The following is a 21,329-nucleotide window of genomic DNA, read 5'->3' on the forward strand; positions in this document are numbered from 1 at the left end:
GGGGTAGTTTCTGGTATTTTGGGGTATACTTTGGGGTAGTTTCTGGTATTTTCTGGTATTTTCTGGTATTTTGGGGTAGTTTCTGGTATTTTGGGGTATACTTTGTGGTATTTTCTGGTATTTTCTGGTATTTTGGGGTATTTTGGGGTAGTTTCTGGTATTTTGGGGTATACTTTGGGGTATTTTGGGGTAGTTTCTGGTATTTTCTGGTATTTTGGGGTATTTTGGGGTAGTTTCTGGTATTTTGGGGTATACTTTGGGGTATTTTGGGGTAGTTTCTGGTATTTTGGGGTATACTTTGGGGTATTTTGGGGTAGTTTCTGGTATTTTCTGGTATTTTCTGGTACTTTGGGGTGATTAGTAGGACCCCACAGGAGGGAAAGTAGAAAATGCGCAAAATACTTTTTTGTTGTTGATCTGTTGCGTTGGTTACGGGAGCTGGGCAAAATGCGACCGTCCATGTTGATGCCGGCTGGCACTCAAACTGTTAACACAGAAGCCTGGGATCAGTTGGATACCATCTGATGTCAGGTAAGGAATCTATGTTATCAGTGTTAGGATAATCAGACTCATTTTGATGAAGATATAAGCTGTTTTGTGAAATGTCCTCTATCGGTTTCACTGTAAAAATCCAAGAGGAAATGAACACGGCGATTATCCGTGCGCGGCTCAAATGGGCGTGCGTGTACGTATAATATTGATCATCTAGCGTTTATTTGAAAACGATTCATAAATAGGCCGACAAATATCAACGTTCTGGAATATTCCAGTAAAAGGCGATTATCACAGAATGGCCCAGAATGGACTGTTTTTTACCTCAAAACGGGTGCTTTTCAAAATGCTCTCAAACGGAAATGAAGCGACGGGCAGATTAGACACATAGCCATAATTTAAAACATAGATTAGGCCATATTAACGTTAACATTAAAGTGGATGGTGGCATTCAAGCGCTAACTCTGGCGCCACCTGGTGGCACTGAAAGTGTTAATAGTCTGTTCATAGCAGCTGCGGTCCTAAGCTGCGCCGCTGCTGAATGCATATAAGGGAAACACTGAGCTACATTAAAAAAAAAAAAAATTGCTTTTCTTTTTGAACATTAAATATCTTTGGAACTATTTGTGATAAAGACTTGCCTTAAATTGTATCTGAAATCTCACAATTCTAAAGTAAAAATTGAAAGTGTATCCCTCCGTGTGGCAGTGCACGGAAAGTAAGGCATAGAATGTTGAAATATCTAGATTGGTCGTTTCTGTATCTATCTATCATATATCTATGTCTGTCACTATAGCCAATGGAAATACTAGAAATGGTCACGTGGGCTGGGAGAACTAATGGAAAATTCCTATTGTTTCTCAATAGTCCAGTGCGCTCCGCAGATCGGGCCTTCAGGCAGACTGGCTGGTTGCACGTAAAGGATAGAGAGAGGCGCTTGTCCCGGGTTTTATAATAAAATGGCAAAAAAACAAAGAGTTTTTTTTTAATGTAAAATATTGTATGCTCACACAAAGGTAATGTATAGGGATGTCCGATATTATCGGCCTACCGATATTATCGGCCGATATTGGCATTAAAATGTGATATCGGAAAATATCTATTGGTTTTCAAAAAAAATAATATATACCGGTATATATATATATATATATATATATATATATATTTTTTTTTTAACATTTCTATAACCTTTATTTACCCAGGCAAGCAAGTAAGAACAAATTCAGATTTTATTTATTGTCAAAAGTATGCATAATGTTGTGTTAATTCCACAACAAGAGATATGTAATGTTAATTACCTGAAATTATTCAGTTTTTTGAGGGGGAAACCCTGCATATATCGGTTGATATCGGTATCGGAAATTAAGAGTTGGACAATATCGGTATATCGGTATCGGTAAAAAAGCCAATATCGAGCATCCCTAGTAATGTATGATGGTGACTTTACACTGGGTACATAATAATAATAATAATAATAATAATAATAATAATAATAATAATAATAATAATAATGGGTAGGTTCCCCTGAATCATAAAAGGTATAACACTTGATACTGACTCAAAGAATAAGCTCGGAAATATGCAAAAATATAACACTGTTATTGACACAACTTTGTCTATGTTGTTAGGTTAGAAGGTTAAAAGGTGATCTGTACAACTCTGGATCTATACCTGTATACCTTTTAAAATACAGTAAAGCTCTTGGTATACCTTCCTCCCTACCTGGTTGTTGTAATATGTGCCTGTATCTTGTCTTCCCAGTATGACGAGCACCTGACTCAGCTGGAGAAGGACATCTCCACTGCTAAAGAGGCCGCCCTGGATGCCGCAGACCTGGAGTGTCTCGACCCCATGACCCCTGGACCCTACACACCGCAGGTAGGAGGAGCATGCCTAGACTCTGCATGCATTGCTTGTAGGGATGCACCGATCCGACTTTTTCAATTACCGATACCTGGGCTTTGGGTATCGGCCGATACCGAGTACCGATCCGATACCTATTGTTCAATTAATAAACTGTATGCCTCACTGTGTGGAAGAGACTGGGATCATTCTTTTGTGCAAGGCAACATCAGGCTTGACTTTAAACATTACTTTCCTAACTTAGTGAAACAAAATATAACAAATTAACACATAGATATAAATAAAACACATAGAATTGAAGTATGTAGTTTGTCCACTGGCACTTTAACCTTTTGTTTTGCTTTCAATGTGTCTTAAAATTTTAATTGTCATCTGTACATATATATATTTTGTAATACAATTTATTGAATAAAGCATGAATTATAATTAAAAAAAAATTAAGAATTTGTCCCCGATACCCGATCTAGCTAAGTTCAAATACAAGTTGGAAGTTAAAACCTGCACTATGTAACTTCCTCGTGAAAACGTATTGTTTCTTTAGCAAATCTAAATCATGGAGAGAAAACCCTCCCAACACAGTATGCAACCTCAGTATGCAAGCTCTTCTGGTCAGGCAAGACCAGTGCCATGAAATCTCACTCTAGAGCATGACATGTGAGCAGAAATGTAAAACAGTGCCAAACGTTACGTTGCTTGAAGAAATGTTGTCATTGTTCTCTTATCCTCCATGTTTAGGTGCAGTTACTTACTAATGAATAACACTCAGTTACAATTAGACTGAATTACTTGGTGTTTACAAAGATACTGCAATAATACAAAATAAAAAAATAATAAACAAAATAAACAGGAGACACAGTGATCCAATGTGGAGGTAGAGAGATTTGTCGTGTCCTCGTAGCGGTTGACAGGTTCTATTAATTCCTGATTGAGATAAATAGACACATTTCTAATTGAAGACCCACTGGAGATCTGCCAGTTTTACTAAAGGGATCACAACACAAATAGCCCTTACCCTCACGGCCTTACCCTCACTGGCCCAACAGGGAGAATGTAATCTCTCTTAAGACCTACCTGCTCACCATAGCTTCTCTCAGGGCTGTAGTCTCTCTTCCCCCACACCTCCTCCCTTTGGTCTCTCCAGTGTTATCAGCTCCTCTCTGCACAGTAGTAAAGCTGCTTCCTGTCACGGTTGGGATCGATTCACTTAAAAATAAATAAATAATAAATAATAAAAAGAGATTGATGTTTACTTGCTGACAATGGGACGTCCATTCTCATTTTCTTGTCACTAGGCTGGATACTACAACCTCTTCATGCCAAATAGGTTTTTCCGTGTTTGAATTTGAACGGAAATCCACTTCTGGAATTCATTGACTTGAAAATTAAACAATCCCAAACCCTGATTGATACAGAGAAATCCCCCTGCCCCCACCATTATACTCTACTGTAGTATTACTAGCCTTCTGTACAGTAGTGAACCTACTCTATGTACTCTACTGTAGTATTACTAGCCTTCTGTACAGTAGTACACATACTGTATGTACTCTACTGTAGTATTACTAGCCTTCTGTACAGTAGTAAACCTACTCCATGTACTCTACTGTAGTATTACTAGCCTTCTGTACAGTAGTACACATACTCTGTGTACTCTACTGTAGTATTACTAGCCTTCTGTACAGTAGTACTGTACACATACTCCATGTACTCTATTGTAGTATTACTAGCCTTCTGTACAGTAGTACACCTACTTCATGTACTCTACTGTAGTATTACTAGCCTTCTGTACAGTAGTACACATACTCCATGTACTCTACTGTAGTATTACTAGCCTTCTGTACAGTAGTACTGTACACATACTCCATGTACTCTATTGTAGTATTACTAGCCTTCTGTACAGTAGTACACCTACTTCATGTACTCTACTGTAGTATTACTAGCCTTCTGTACAGTAGTAAACATACTTCCTATACTCTTCCTAACCCTTTCAGCCTACAATTATACATTCGAGTGATGATGTCAGAATGGCTACTAGCCATTGAAAGCTCTTGAGTTTAGTTTAGAGTTCGAGCTCTGATTCCAATACATCTGAAAGGGTTAAAATAACTACAGTCTTCCTGCTCTAGTTTCCTCACTGTCGTCTTTCTTTTCTCCCAACTTGTCTTTTTCCTCCTGTCGTTTCACCGTCTTCTCCTTTCCCAACCTGTCCACCTCTTCCTCCTGTCGTTTCATCATCTTCTCCTTTCCCAACCTGTCCACCTCTTCCTCCTGTCGTTTCATCATCTTCTCCTTTCCCAACCTGTCCACCTCTTCCTCCTGTCGTTTCATCATCTTCTCCTTTCCCAACCTGTCCACCTCTTCCTCCTGTCGTTTCATCATCTTCTCCTTTCCCAACCTGTCCACCTCTTCCTCCTGTCGTTTCATCGTCTTCTCCTTTCCCAACCTGTCCACCTCTTCCTCCTGTTGTTTCATCGTCTTCTCTTTTCCCAACCTGTCCACCTCTTCCTCCTGCCCTTTCATCGTCTTCTCCTTCTCCAACCCGTCCTCCACTTCCTATTGTGGTCTTGTGTGTGTCTGTCTGTGTGTGTGTGTGTGTGTGTGTGTGGGGGGGGGGGGGGGGGGGGGGGGGGGGGGGGGGTGGTCAGCCGGCTGATCTGTTTGACAGCAGGAGTCTTCCCAGAGAGACCAGCCACCTGTTCTCTGAAGGCTCTCTATTCGTCGCTCCCGAGAAGAGAATTGGTCAGGTAATGGAGAGAGAGAGAGGGAGAGAGATGGAGAGAAAGAAAGATGGAGAGGGAGAGAGAGAAAGATGGAGAGGGATCTCTTTGTAGCGGGAATCAGTGGATATCCTGCTTTGCACCTAAAAGAGATTAGCAGATGATTTTTAGTATGAATGAATGAATTTTATTTGTATTACGCTTTTCCAAACAAAGTTACAAAGTGCTTTACAGACGGGTTAAAAACAGCAAACATCAGCAAAGGCGAAAAAAATTTATAGAAAATAAAACAAGAGAAAAAGAGACAAAAAACATTTCAAACAGTATTTGTAGCCAGATTGATAAAACAGTTCAAGCAATCAGAGCTGACCTAAACCCATAACCTTAGGAGATGTGTTTTTAAAAGTGACTTAAAAGAGGACACTCTGCTAGCCTAAGATCCAAGGGCAAGGCATTCCAGAGCATGGGTGCCCGGGCCGCAAAAGCCAGGTCCCCCCCCCCGGGTTTTGTAAGGAACCAGGAGGCCTTATCCGCGGATATTAGGCATAGCTTCCTCGTCTGCAATATCAGATCCATGTAAAATTAGTATGACAACACTTTGTTATATTATATACGTTATATTAAAACTTCATTCATACGCCAATACAAGTGAGAATCGATTTGCGTGGCATCGATTGATTGACTTTTCAGCACCACAGTGAAGGACCGCTCTTCTTTACTGTATATCTTGGAGCCGTCCCTTAGGCAACAGTTAAGGTATAGTCTGGGAAACCATTTTTGTCCCTTTTGAAAGGTAGACCTTAGAAACCTTCATAGAACGTTAAGGTATCCCTTAAAAACCTTCATAGAACGTTAAGGTATCCCTTAAAAACCTACGTAGAACGTTCAGGTATCCCTTAAAAACCTACGTAGAACGGCCCTGGTTCATGTCCCATAATCCATTAGAGCACAACTTCACTGTATGGATTAAATGCCATTATATATAAAAGCCTTTGTTATGGCTGCCCTGCACGTTTCCCTAAAACTGCCTTCATCATCGCGGATGTCTCCATATCCAACTCGTCTTCTCGCCCCAGGGTCGCCATGGCAGAAGGCTCGGGGAGGAAGAGTCTGACGTGGACATCGAAGGCTTCGAGGAGGAAGATGACGGCAAACCCAAAACTCCAGCTCCTGTGAGTAATGGCAATGTGACAAGGCTGGCCATACCTTGTGCACTGAAAGGCGTTAAAGCACAATAAGAAGCATTCCTACAAAAAATATAGTAAAAAATAAATAAAAAAAAAGGCAAGTTACAAACACATCCATTGGCAGGTACTATGCAAAAAGAACCCCCTTAACCAACACACCGGATTTTAAATCGAGGCTTGGTTCATCAGCTAATCAAGAGCACCTAGACGCGCTAGACACAACAATCTTCACATCAGCATCTGTTATCAGCCTCCACCACTGGTATTCAAGCCAAACGCTGAGCCTGTCGAGACGCAGCTCTCCTCTGTCCTCGTTTAGTGAAACTAAAGCTCTTTCTGACATGTCATTTGTAGAAAGAGGTTTATTGTCGTCACCAATGACTTCCCAATACGTTTAACCTCTTAACGTGCAAAGGCCCGGCCCCAGGCCCTCTTGAGGACGATTTGCCCACCGGCGCGACACTCCACTTTGGCGACCTCTAGCGGCTCGGTGTGCTAATTCTTTAATACAATATATATATATCGAATTAAAGCCCTATCTGTTGCCTGTCGATTGCCGTTTCAAGCGACAAAATCCGTTCAGCGATTACATGCCAATATGTTAGGCGTTCGCCGAAGTACATGGCAGACTTTTTTTTTTTTTTTTTTAATACCACTCCCGACTCCCGAGCCTCTACCTCCGTCAATCATTTGGCGATCTCGGAAATTATTGGAAAGGGTTGTAACCAATGAGTGTGGCTTTCCAATGATACCCCACATGGGAATGAGCGAATCAGGGATCTAGGTGAAAAGTCCATTAGAGCAGAGATGTTGTCCTCGTGTCTCTTCTCAGTGTTCCATTAGAGATGTTGTCCTCGTGTCTCAGTGTTCTCCATTAGAGATGTTGTCCTCGTGTCTCTCTGCTCAGTGTTCTCCATTAGAGATGTTGTCCTTGTATCGCTCTCTCTGCTCAGTGTTCTCCATTAGAGCAGAGATGTTGTCCTTGTGTCTCAGTGTTCTCCATTAGAGATGTTGTCCTCGTGTCTGCTCAGTGTTCTCCATTAGAGATGTTGTTCTCGTGTCTCTTGTTCTCCATTAGAGATGTTGTCCTCGTGTCTCTTGTTCTCCATTAGAGATGTTGTCCTCGTGTCTCTGCTCAGTGTTCTCCATTAGAGATGTTGTCCTCGTGTCTCAGTGTTCTCCATTAGAGATGTTGTCCTCGTGTCTCTTGTTCTCCATTAGAGATGTTGTCCTCGTGTCTCTTGTTCTCCATTAGAGATGTTGTCCTCGTGTCTCAGTGTTCTCCATTAGAGATGTTGTCCTCGTGTCTGTGTTCTCCATTAGAGATGTTGTCCTCGTGTCTTGTTCTCCATTAGAGATGTTGTCCTCGTGTCTCAGTGCTCTCCATTAGAGATGTTGTCCTCGTGTCTCTTGTTCTCCATTAGAGATGTTGTCCTTGTGTCTCTTGTTCTCCATTAGAGATGGTGTCCTCGTGTCTCAGTGTTCTCCATTAGAGATGTTGTCCTCGTGTCTCAGTGTTCTCCATTCGAGATGTTGTCCTCGTGTCTCTGCTCAGTGTTCTCCATTAGAGATGTTGTCCTCGTGTCTCAGTGTTCTCCATTAGAGATGTTGTCCTCATGTCTCAGTGTTCTCCATTAGAGATGTTGTCCTCGTGTCTCTTGTTCTCCATTAGAGATATTGTCCTCGTGTCTCAGTGTTCTCCATTAGAGATGTTGTCCTCATGTCTCAGTGTTCTCCATTAGAGATGTTGTCCTCGTGTCTCTTGTTCTCCATTAGAGATGTTGTCCTTGTCTCAGTGTTCTCAATTAGAGATGTTGTCCTCATGTCTCAGTGTTCTCCATTAGAGATGTTGTCCTCGTGTCTCTTGTTCTCCATTAGAGATGTTGTCCTCGTGTCTCTTGTTCTCCATTAGAGATGTTGTCCTCGTGTCTCAGTGTTCTCCATTAGAGATGTTGTCCTCATGTCTCAGTGTTCTCCATTAGAGATGTTGTCCTCGTGTCTCTTGTTCTCCATTAGAGATGTTGTCCTCGTGTCTCTTGTTCTCCATTAGAGATGTTGTCCTCGTGTCTCTTGTTCTCCATTAGAGATGTTGTCCTCGTGTCTCAGTGTTCTCCATTAGAGATGTTGTCCTCATGTCTCAGTGTTCTCCATTAGAGATGTTGTCCTCGTGTCTCTTGTTCTCCATTAGAGATGTTGTCCTTGTCTCTTGTTCTCCATTAGAGATGTTGTCCTCGTGTCTCTCTGCTCAGTGTTCTCCATTAGAGATGTTGTCCTCGTGTCTCAGTGTTCTCCATTAGAGATGTTGTCCTCGTGTCTCAGTGTTCTCCATTAGAGATGTTGTCCTCGTGTCTCTTGTTCTCCATTAGAGATGTTGTCCTCGTGTCTCAGTGTTCTCCATTAGAGATGTTGTCCTCGTGTCTCAGTGTTCTCCATTAGAGATGTTGTCCTCGTGTCTCAGTGTTCTCCATTAGAGATGTTGTCCTCGTGTCTCAGTGTTCTCCATTAGAGATGTTGTCCTCGTGTCTCTTGTTCTCCATTAGAGATGTTGTCCTCGTGTCTCTTGTTCTCCATTAGAGATGTTGTCCTCGTGTCTCTTGTTCTCCATTAGAGATGTTGTCCTCGTGTCTCTTGTTCTCCATTAGAGATGTTGTCCTTGTGTCTCTTGTTCTCCATTAGAGATGTTGTCCTCGTGTCTCAGTGTTCTCCATTAGAGATGTTGTCCTCGTGTCTCTTGTTCTCCATTAGAGATGTTGTCCTCGTGTCTCTGCTCAGTGTTCTCCATTAGAGATGTTGTCCTTGTGTCTCTTGTTCTCCATTAGAGATGTTGTCCTCGTGTCTCAGTGTTCTCCATTAGAGATGTTGTCCTCGTGTCTCTTGTTCTCCATTAGAGATGTTGTCCTCGTGTCTCTGCTCAGTGTTCTCCATTAGAGATGTTGTCCTTGTGTCTCTTGTTCTCCATTAGAGATGTTGTCCTCGTGTCTCTTGTTCTCCATTAGAGATGTTGTCCTCGTGTCTCTTGTTCTCCATTAGAGATGTTGTCCTCGTGTCTCTGCTCAGTGTTCTCCATTAGAGATGTTGTCCTTGTGTCTCTGCTCAGTGTGTCTCTCATGATGTGTTTGATCGCATTTCCTACCGATTATGGTTGCAATGCTGCTTTTCTGGAGGATCGTGAATTATGACATATGAACAATGGAATACATCAATTATATTTGACATGATAAAGATCAGGAGACTGATCAATAAGATATGGATCCATACGAGTATGAAGCATAAAAGTGTTGTGTTATCTTCATACTGCATATGGAGGAGGTCACTTATATACTTAATACAGACAAAGGAACCTGGGTGTTTGTTACATACATTGGTCAGTATTACACCAAGTTTTCAAGTTTCAAGTTTGTTTATTATTTGTCACAATAAAATACATGTACTTTACGGGGAAATGCTTGGCTCTGTTATGAGCCCCTGAGAGTGTGCTTCATACAGTAAAAAAGTAAGTAAAAGAGGAATATACAATATACAATCTAAGTACAGTGAGTAAAAATCAGTAAACAGTGAGGTACAAATGCAGACAATTTAAAAGTGAGTGTGTGCATGTGGATGTGTGTGCAATGAGTGTAGATGGATGGGTTGGTGATGTTACATGGAGTCATTGAGCATCCTGATGGCCTGGGGATAGAAGCTCCTTTTGAGTCTCTGTACTGGCCATGAGACTCTGGTAGCGCTTCCCCGACCGCAGCAGTTCAAAGAGGCAGTTTTTTGGGTGACTAGAGTCTTTGGTTATTCTCTTAGCCTTGGCCCTGCAACGCTTGTTATAAATGTCCTGGAGAGTGGGAAGCCCACCTCCAATTGTGCATTCGGCTGAATGGGCCACTCTCTGTAGTCTGCTGCGGTCGTGTGTGGTGCTAAGGTACATAATTCTCTAAATGTGCCATGTTAATAAGTTAAGTAAGCCAGATGTACACTACTCAAGGCCATACTGATACTAGGGCGTACATGATAATATGGTGGCACTCAGACACTTATACAACCAGTTCACATTGGGCCTTGGGTCTCTTAACATGCAAGAAATGTCTTTTGTGATGTCTTTTGTGGTGTCTTTTGTGGTGTCTGTGTACAAGTTGGTTTTTAGGTTCTGTATTTATAATTTGTATTATTGCTTATGTTGTTATTGTTGCTATTATTATTGTTGTGGTACTGTGTGGTCTTGTTATTATTATTACTGTATTGTGTTGCCTTGTTTTATGTGTTAAAATGGAAAAATATGAAATATTTGATGATAAAAGAAAACATGCAAGAACATTTCTCTGTAATCAGGGAGGAAGATCTCTAATGTGAGTTACATACAGGGCAGTGGCGGCTGCTGACCAAATTTTTTGGTGAAGCAAAAATAAAATTTTTAATACACACCACTGTGTGTGTCAGTGGTCAGTGGACACGGATGAAAACATATTAACATTAGGTGACGGCGCACCTGACCAGACACAGATGCAAAAGATTACATATTCGGTGACGACGCACCTGACCAGGCAGACACAGATGCAAAGAATTACATATTCGGTGACGGCGCACCTGACCAGGCAGACACGGATGCAAAAAATTACATATTCGGTGACAGCGCACCTGACCAGACAGATGAAAACATATTAGGTGATGCATGACGGCACACCTAACCAGACACAGATCAAAACATATTTGGTACACCTGACAAGATGACCACATTTTGACAACCTAGGATGGCTTAGAGTAGACGACAGAGTACAGCAACTTGCAATGGGCCTGGTCTACATACCCTTGTACATGTCGAAATACTTCCCAAAGGTCAGTGAATTCCATGACCAGGAAGGCCTGGGTTTGATTCCTGGCCAATGCATAATCTGAATTTGAAAATTACAGCAGGCTCAGAAGATGAAGGGGACATGTATGGATTTGGTAGTCTCACATGTTATTTAAGCACTGGGGGAGAATTACATAAATGTGATCCTTGCTGTTTGGCCAGTTTGGTTTGAAGTCTGCCTAAACAAGCTGTTCAGAATTCCTTACCCCTCCCCCCAATTATGTCACAATGGGATGAATTAGGTTTCATGAATCAATTAGCTGGGTGGGTGAGCTTGGGTGAGGGGTAGTCAGGCAGTTTGATTAATTTTCATTAATTAAATATGTTAACGGTGGGTTCAATACAAGGGAAGAAATCATCAATTTGATTCAGACTAGTAAAAGAATGTACAAACATGTTCCGCAGAATGACGAGAGAGAGAGAGAGAGACTGACTTTTAACTGATTATATAGACATTTAAAGATCTGTGTACACCTTTAAAGATTTGTGTACGCATTTACAGATCTGTTTACGCCGGGAACAAAATTTAATATATTGAATATTGTTGTATTTTTGTGAGTGCCGGACCCCAGGAAGAATAGCTTTTGTCAAGTGCAAAAGCTAATGGGGATCCTAAATAAACATAAGATCAGAGGCCAGGAAACAGACATCTCACAATACCATTGATTGATTGATTAATGAACACTGTATTAATAGATTGCAGAATGGGTACAGTACAGCACAGCTCAATACACACAATTGTTAAAGGGATGCAGACCAGAGAAAGACTTCATCTTGTTTATATCAGAGTCCCCCATTTTCAATTCATAATTGAAATGTTTGTCCACTGCTAGAGGTGTGTGTGTGTGTGTGTGTGTGTGTGTGTGTGTGTGTGTGTGTGTGTGTGTGTGTGTGTGTGTGTGTGTGTGTGTGTGTGTGTGTGTGTGTGAGTGTAATCCCACGAGGGCAGCTGTGTCTTTCAACTGCTTTTGTGTGTGGGGGGGGTGAGAGAAAGAGAGAGAGTGACAAGCTAGCTAACATTAGCTAACGAAATCGGCTAGCTAACGTTAGTGTCCAGGCTTTAGTTTTACAAACACTACTTACTTTTTTTCTGATCCAGATGCATAAGTCCACTTCTTCATGTTGCTCAGTTGCTGGTTTATACTTCGGGCCTAATGTTGGCGCAAAGTTTAATTTAGCCTACACAGTAATGTTACTGAGTGACTGTGTAGTGTGTACACTCACTCAAAACATCCAGTGACAGACACTCATGATTGTCAGCAGGTCTTCTCTGATTGAGTGTCAGAACGTTGTGAGGGCTGTCAATCATTCAACCCGTGAGTGGCGCGTGCTCGACTGCACGGGCCAGTCTTAGATGACGTACTTGAAGCTCAAATAGCTATTTTTATTGGATTATTATAATCCTGGTCCTCGCCCAGTGATGCTGGAAACTCATCAATGATTGACAGATGGACAATGAAATGTGAAATGTCTGTCACTTAGGCATTTTTTTTTCACAGAGGAAAACATTTCTAATAAAAAAAATATAAAAAAAATAATAATATATATATATATATATGTTATGTGTTCTTTTTATTTATTATTACCATTTTTGTCTATTACTAGTGAAGCACTGCCTCACTAGTAGTCATACAATAACCTCCACTGATACAGGGTGTATTCAAACCGTTATTAAATGCATTTATGATTCATAGTTTATATAAAGATTATTATGGAAAAGGTAAAAATGCCATATGGACTCTGATATTGTCAGATGTGTAGAAAGATTTGCCTACCAAGATGTCTGTGATGTGATCATGATGTAACAGAATACCATACGTATGCATTTGATCCTTCTCTGAAATGATTTCACAGCAAATAAAAAACAGGGCCGTGGGCGTTTTTTGTTTAGTTTTTTGGCAATGATTTTAAATATTTTTTGTCTTTCTCTCTCACAGGCGGAGGACGGGGAAGGAGACCTGGAGGACGAGGACGACGAGGACGAGATGCTGCTGGCGCCCCACAGACGGCTGCACGACCAGGAGGAGGAGGAAGGCGACGACGAATGCTCCGCCCGGCCGCCCCAGGCCAGCGTGCTCTACCAGGACCTGCTCATGTCAGACGGAGAGGACGACGCCAGCGAAGAGGAGGGAGACAACCCTTTCTCCTGTAAGGCAGGCTGGTCCTTTCTACTGTCGGGTCACGTCGTGTGTGCGCTTTGCAATGCCCACGTTAATATTACAATGTTGTGTTGAGACGTTCAACTTTACTAGCCTATTGAGTCAGAGCATTTAAGAGGTAAAACCTGTCTGATTATAGATAGGTAATTATTGGATAACTCATGAACATGTTTGAAGGGAAAAATATGTTTATAGATGTTTATAGAGTTTATAGATGCTTTCATAATTAATAGTTGATTAATAGTTGTAGATAACACTATTGAAATACCATGCAGTCTGCACATTTTGATAAATGGTTCATTGAACTTCATATTCTCAGTGTTTTAGAGGAAAAACAACCCCAAAGGTTATTAAAAGTGTCACTTCAGCAACTCAACAGTAGTCCAGTGGATTTTCTCTTCATGTTTTGGGGATGTGGGGGAGGTTGGTGTCCTGGGACTGGGGGGTGGAGGGGGGAGGGTGGTTAAGCTTGGGCAGTTAAGCTTGGGCAATTTAACAAGTGTGTAAATTAAAATGAATTCTATAAATAGATAGTAGTCAAACATTATTAATGATTATGATTCTAATCGGTCACCTGTAATGGATTATAATATTGTTCGTAACTCTCCCGTCCTTGTCCCACCCTACAAGCCATCCACCTGTCGGAGAGCGGCAGTGATTCGGACAGAGAGGTGGAGCTGCGTCCTCCCCCTCCTCCCAGAGCTCACCAGGAGACGGCCCGCATGGGCCTGGAGCAGGACGAGAGCATGATGTACGAGGGGGGGGGCCATGTCGAGCCGCACATGGAGGACAGCAACGTCAGGTACAACAGTCAGAGTGGCAGTAGCAACAGTAACAGTCTGGGTGTCAGTAGCAACAGTCAGTGTCAGCAGCAACTAGGGATGCCCCGATCACGTTTTTTGCCACCGATACCGATCGTCTTGAGCCATATCGGCCGATACCGATCCGATACCGATCGTTTTTGATAAAAAAATTGTTTTTATTATTTAATATAATTTTTTTTTTTATATAAAATATACCGGTATATATTATATAATTAGACTTGTACTTATATTATCTGCGAGACATCGCCACCACGCAACAAGTCAAAATGCTCGCTATCTGCAAACAGCTCCACTGTCTGTGTGTACTCGAGTAGCCTCCAGCTAAGGCCAGGATTCTCCGGCGCTGCAGCTGGACCCTAATTGGTATAAATCACATTTAGCGTGCCCTCAGCTCGAATACGCATCGAATCAATGTTATAAGACATTGATATCAGGAGCTATCTGTAGCTACTGCTAGCCGGCTAGATAACGTTAAGACAACGCCTCAGTGAACTATTTAGTTTAGAGCTAACGTGAGCTAACGTGAGCTACCGAGTCAACGGAGGTAACTTATCATGCACTCGACTATTGCTGGAGCATTTGTTGATATCAGCAGCTATCAGTAGCTAGCCAGCTAGATAACGTTAGACAATGCCTCATGTAGTCACTGGGTCATTTAGTTTAAACAGTAACGTTGGCTCGGTAGGTAGCCAACGTTAGCTCACGTCGCATGCACCAGACTATAGCAGACTGCGAGGCTCTTGTTTACACTAGTGCGGGAGGGGCTGGGGAGGAGGAGGGGCCATACGCTGCAAGCAGCTCTGTGTGTCTGAGAGAGAAGTCAGCAGTGAGATCTCCGCTAAGAATTGGATCATGGGGAGCTCCAGTAGCTCACCGCGTACCTCGAGCGCTATTTCGGCGCCGGGGACAACCGTGCTCGTCACGGATCTGGGGTTTAGCGAGTTCGAATCCCGGACTGCAGCCGTGCCTTTCCCAGAGTGTCTTCCCCCCCATCTGTACCCCTTCAGCCTGTTTCTGTCGGTCATTCTTGACCAGAGTAAATGCGATAAACGCAAAAAAGAGCCAGCGGAATGGCCAAAGTTTAAAAAAAAAGAGAATTTGATCATGTTTTTCGATCGGTTTTGACGATCGGCGAAAATAAAGCATTATCACCGATCACCGATCGCATATTTATACTGATTATCGGCCGATAACGATCGGTGGCCGATCGATCGGGGCATCCCTAGTAGCAACAGACAGTAACAGTCAGAGTGTCAGTAGCAACAGTAACAGTCTGGGTGTCAGTAGCAACAGTAACAGTCAGTAGCAACAGTAACAGTCTGAGTGTCAGTAGCAACAGTAACAGTCAGCGTGTCAGTAGCAACAGTAACAGTCAGCGTGTCAGTAGCAACAGTAACAGTCTGGGTGTCAGTAGCAACAGTAACAGTCAGAGTGTCAGTAGCAACAGTAACAGTCAGAGTGTCAGTAGTAACAGTCAGCGTGTCAGTAGCAACAGTAACAGTCAGTAGCAACAGACAGTAACAGTCAGAGTGTCAGTAGTAACAGTCAGTGTGTCAGTAGCAACAGTAACAGTCAGTAGCAACAGACAGTAACAGTCAGAGTGTCAGTAGCAACAGTAACAGTCAGAGTGTCAGTAGCAACAGTAACAGTCAGAGTGTCAGTAGCAACAGTAACAGTCAGTAGCAACAGTAACAGTCAGTAGCAACAGTAACAGTCAGAGTGTCAGTAGCAACAGTAACAGTCAGAGTGTCAGTAGCAACAGTAACAGTCAGTAGCAACAGTAACAGTCAAGAGTGTCAGTAGCAACAGTAACAGTCAGTAGCAACAGTAACAGTCTGGGTGTCGGAATCAACACTGAGAACTGAGGTTCTGTACCAAGAGAGAAAAGAGTGACTTTCTATTCTCCAGTTTGTCCACCAATGTTTAAGCACAATTCTTTCTTGTGCTGTGAAGTACAAGAAGACCATTTCTCCATCTGTGTGTCACCAAGGCGACAGGCTGTCAGTGTGCGCTAGGGTTGGGTACTGAACTCTCTACTTTCGAGGTACTACCGAGTAGTACCTATTCCAAATTTCGGTACCTTGAGAGTGGGTTAAAGAAAACTAAACCAAAGAGGCGAAATACTCTTATTTTCCAGCCCAAAGTAATTTACATGTTTAGTATAATATATTTTATATATATATAGTATTTAATATATATTAATTAGTGCTGTCAATCGATTAAAATATTTAACTCGATTAATCGCATGATTGTACATAGTTAACTAACTAACCTTTTTTCTACCTTAAACAGATCTTTTTCAAGTTCCAAGTTTTAATACTCTTATCAACATGCGAGTCAACAAATGCTTGCTTTATGCAGCCATTTAACACAAAAGGATGACCCTCATGCATTGCAAATTTGCATCAAATTCAAAACAGAGTGATGCACAAAATAACTTAAAAGAAAATAATAATTTAAAACAATGAATAAAGTGTGCATGAAATAATAGGGGAAAGAAAACGTTAGGAACTTGTTACATTCACCCACACAAGGGCTGAGTAATCACACCACATCTCTTTCTCTCTTGCCCCTTCTTCATCTCTCTCACCCCCTCTCTCTATATATATATCTCACACACACACACACACACACACACACACACACACACACACACACACACACACACACACACACACACACACACACACACACTTCAGAAACAAACATAGTATCAATGAGAGCATCAATAATACACAAAGTGTAAAGAAAAACTTTTCTTAAATGTTAATCGTGAGTTAAAAAAATAGTGGCGTTAATAGAATTGGGCGATAACGCATTAATACCGCGTTAACTTTGACAGCCTTAATATTAATATATTATATATATATTTATTTAATTATATATTTAGTACTACAATTAGTCTGGCTTTCCCGACTTGAATTCCAGGTACCGATATCAGTTCAAATGTGAACGGTACCCAATCCGTGTGCGCTGAAGACAGGCATTTATATTGAAGTTTAGAATAGGCTATATGCACAATCCATGGGAGAGTACAGGTATGGGCAGAGTAGGGGTGTAAAGGTACACATAACCGTACCGAACCGAACCGTTTCAGTGTGTACCGTACCGTACCGAATGGCTGTGTAGTGTACCGAACGAATACAATGGTATGTTAACACTTTCGCGGCCACTGGGGCCCGTCTAATATAATGGTAGAGGCCCAGCTTTTGTAAACAAACGTGGGGGTGTTTGTAGAGCTAAATCTATACTTTATAGTATTGCTATCTGTCCATTCTCATTGTCAATTGAGTCCATAAACCGTCCCTTCAAAATGGCTTAAAGGGGGAAAAAATGCATCAATAGGTTCTCATTTTATAGCACCGTGAATATAAGCATTATAGCGGATTTGGTCTAGTATATTTTCTGGAAGGCTAGTTATAGAGCTAATAGCTGCTAACGTTATATCCAATGGCATTTCCGTTTTACAGATGCTACAGAAATAACTCAAACTGCATATGATCCTGACGATCCCAAAGCATGTATGCATGAAAGGGGGGGGGGACGTCGTTTATTATTATTGATTACCAATAACCGTGTTCGTCTAAGTAGCCACATGCGCTGGTCGGCTGGTTGAGTATCATAGCAAGCTCTGATCAGCATGTAATTTACGTGAAAAAGATCTTACCATGAGCCGGTTGGATCCCCCCGAGCATTTCCCCGTTATCGATCGCCATCTGGTAGATCGATATGTCCATTGGCTGATGATAAATCCCCTTATTGCATGGTGAAATCTGCAATTCGAAACGTAATCCAAGCTACAGGCTGCAGATCCAGAATCCAGCGAACTGAAATCTCTGTTGAAAGAAAAAAAATAGACTGATCCGTTCGCCCACAGGGCACACTGCAGTAGCGCGATAGCGCCCCTAAGAGGATCTGGCCGGTATTGCACCTTGTCGAATTCATAGAGTAGGGAAAATCTGCAGTGCCGCTCGGCGACCTTAAATAGGTTGTTAAAATGGAATAAATGCAATAACAACTTCCCACGGAGATCTCCGTGATTCTGTCCACAACGCATGGATTCGAAACACGGATTTCTCCGTGCTTCGTCCCCAATGTGTTAACCACTAACGACCGCCCACCGGGGGCTGTTTTTTTCACAATCTAATATAATTATTATTATTTTTATTTTTAATTTACACGTCAATTATTCATTTCAATGTAGTATATTCTAGGGATGCTCGATATTGGCTTTTTTACCGATAACGATATACCGATATTGTCCAACTCTTAATTTCCGATACCGATATCAACCGATATCAACCGATACCGATATATGCAGGGTTCCCCCCCCCCAAAAAACGGAATAATTTCAGGTAATTAACATTACATGGCGCTTTAACATTCGCCGAAATGTTTGATTGTGATTGGTCAATAGCGCTCGGTTGCCCATAGCAGCGGTCCGTTATTTTTCGATAACTGACCGCTGCCAGGGGCAACCGAGCAATAATGACCGCTGTTCGCAGCTGGAGCAATCAAGCCCACTGACACACACTGCATCAGTGCAATCAGACACACCTGCCGGCTGCCGGCGATAATAATAATAACATAATGACAGCGGAGCCACAGAACAACTGCGTCTGCATTTGATCTCGTCTTGTCAATGGTGTAAAATGAATTAGGTATATTGTTAGGTAGTTAGCCATGTAATAAGCGGGATAATGTATAGCCTATCATGGAATATAGGAAAATCTGAAAATTTCTATAACCTTTATTTACCCAGGCAAGCAAGTAAGAACAAATTCTGATTTTATTTATTGTCAAAAGTATGCATAATGTTGTGTTAATTCCACAAGAGATATGTAAGGGATAATGTATAGCTACGAGGTCATTGTCGCAAAATAATTGACCTTGTTTAGAACACCTCGGCGAGGCGCCTCGGTATTCTAAACTCTGTGTCAGTCAATTATTTTGCGACAATGACCTCGTAGCTATACATTATCCCTTACATATCTCTTGTGGAATTAACACAACATTATGCATACTTTTGACAATAAATAAAATCAGAATTTGTTCTTACTTGCTTGCCTGGGTAAATAAAGGTTATAGAAATTTTCAGATTTTCCTATATCACATTTTAATGCCAATATCGGCCGATAATATCGGTAGGCCGATAATATCAGACATACCTAGTATATTCGTTGACAGCCCTACAAGTAGAATTAGTTACTGCACACTACATCACCCGAGTGGAACATGGAAAGCCAAACTTTCCCCCACTGTACCGAAAACCCGTACCGCGACCTTGACTTCAAAACCGAGGTACGTACCGTACCGTGGTTTTTGTGTACCGTTACACCCCTAGGGCAGAGTAATAGGACGTTTCATGTTCTGCCGCTGATTAATTGTTAATACAGAGAGGGGCACAAAATCCTTTCTTTCTTGTACTTTAACACTTTGGCTGCCATGGGTTAAATTCATTATCAACCGTAGGTTGCCGGCTCTATTTGTCTATAGAGAAAGTCCCCTTATTTGCAGGGCTATAACTTTTTAAATTCTATTGCTACATTGCCATTATTAGGGCCCATTCAAAGTCCTATATGTATTGTTCATTATGTAGCAACGTTAAACTTTTTCATTCACATGTTCATAGTAAAGTATGGTCTAATGTATAAGTATGTTTTCATCTCTTTCTGCAGCTTTCTCCAGAACGTGATCTATAGCCCCAAATACATTATATTGATGATGCAATACAGTTTTATGGCAATCAGCGCGATATAAAAAATTCCAACTAGACGTACTTCTAGAAGTTACTACACGTCATCTGATGTTGACCGGATGGGCTAGGGGGCGTTTATAATTCCGTGGGCAGCGTTATACCAATCATCTAATGTGGGTCAAATGTTGATAATAGCAGTTAGTATCGAAGACGGTAATTTTACACGCTAAAACTCACCCCAGTCTCCGCGCGCCGTTGGGCGATCATCGTAGAGTAGAAATTTTACCATTATGGCATGTCGATTTACCCGGTCCATCTCCAGCTTGTATAATGGTATATACGTCCAAATCATGTTGTTTATCGAGTTATTGGCAATCGATCGCTATGTAGTGTGTCGAGATCGAGCCTCGGGACCTATAGCGAGTGCCCGGAAGTAATACGGCCGACCAGCACAACCTCTACGGCACTTCCTGTTAAGCGATTGCGCCGATCGGCCACCAGATGGCGCTCCTGAACCGCCAGAGAGCTCAGTGGGTCCTCCTGGTGGATCTCAGGCCAGCGGAGGGGAAATATGAATCCGATCCCAGATTTTTGAAATATTGATATTAAAGACGCTGCAAAGCGTCTTCGGCAACTTGAGCATGGCCGGGAATGACGTGTTTAGGCGTTTTCCGGCAGCCAAAGTGTTAATGTAATCACATTGCCAGGAATTCATTGTGGCATGATGACCATTTTCGCCAGCAAGCTATTTGTTTATTTCTCAATGTCCCCACGCTAGCTTTTGCTGTACTTTCTTACAAGTTCTACCAAGATGATTAACTGTGTTCTTCTTTCTCAGCTACGGCAGCTATGAGGAGACAGAGGGACAGAGTCAGATCCAGCCAATGGGCAACGGAGAGGGCTACGGTATTAGCGAGGAGGAGGATGACGAGGAGGACGAGGCGAGGAGGAGGGGACCAGCCGTACTTTCCCACGCGCAGCTCAGCGAGGACGAGGAGAGCGAGGAGTTCCGGTCCAACGGAGGAGACAGTGATATGGACTCGGACAACTAGGGACTTTTTTTCCTCTTTATATATATCCCAGTTCCTGGAATACCGAAGAGGAATACTTTTGTTTTTTACCTGGTTTAATAATGATCCTATTTCACTATGGCGTTACTATGTAAACAGAGGGCATTATGCTGTTATTATGAGTAAATACCACTCACTAAAACAAGAACACGAACTGGATTGAAATATCCACACTGTGACCATTTCCCTTCAAACAGCTGATACAGTGAAATCAGCTGTTTAGCGAAAATTCCCATTTATTTTGACTAGCCGGTTGCCCCTCCACAAGACGTTTTGTTTACACGGCAACATCACAGTGAAACAGGCCATTTGATTTAGTATGACGTGACAGTTATATTAATTGCACCATGTCACACAGCTTTGTTTAGAATATGTGGAATTTGCTCTGTCAAAAAAGTTTTGATTGTATGTACGCTTTTTACTGTTAGGAGTATGTAAATAAAAGTGTTGACAAGTCAAAAGAGTAACATGTCCTTATTTAATAC

General features: G+C 41.9%; 1 protein-coding gene across 2 annotated transcripts in view; it reads left to right on the plus strand.

The window, feature by feature from the left end:
• Window positions 1-21,269, plus strand: part of taf1 (TAF1 RNA polymerase II, TATA box binding protein (TBP)-associated factor) — a 240,835-nt gene extending 219,566 nt beyond the window's left edge. The window contains exons 36-40 of one of the 2 annotated variants that reach the window (XM_084319907.1): window positions 2,254-2,370; window positions 6,146-6,241; window positions 13,031-13,241; window positions 13,883-14,054; window positions 20,613-21,269. In XM_084319907.1, the coding sequence (XP_084176033.1) occupies window positions 2,254-2,370; window positions 6,146-6,241; window positions 13,031-13,241; window positions 13,883-14,054; window positions 20,613-20,826 (810 nt within the window). In that variant the 3' untranslated portion in view covers window positions 20,827-21,269. The remainder of the gene's footprint in view (window positions 1-2,253; window positions 2,371-6,145; window positions 6,242-13,030; window positions 13,242-13,882; window positions 14,055-20,612) is intronic. The other variant, XM_084319908.1, reaches the window with a different exon arrangement.
• The last annotated feature ends 60 nt before the right edge of the window (window positions 21,270-21,329 follow it).

This window comes from Notolepis coatsorum (genome assembly GCF_963971535.1).
Source record: "Notolepis coatsorum genome assembly, chromosome: 8".
In the NCBI taxonomy this organism is placed as follows: Eukaryota; Metazoa; Chordata; class Actinopteri; order Aulopiformes; family Paralepididae; genus Notolepis; species Notolepis coatsorum.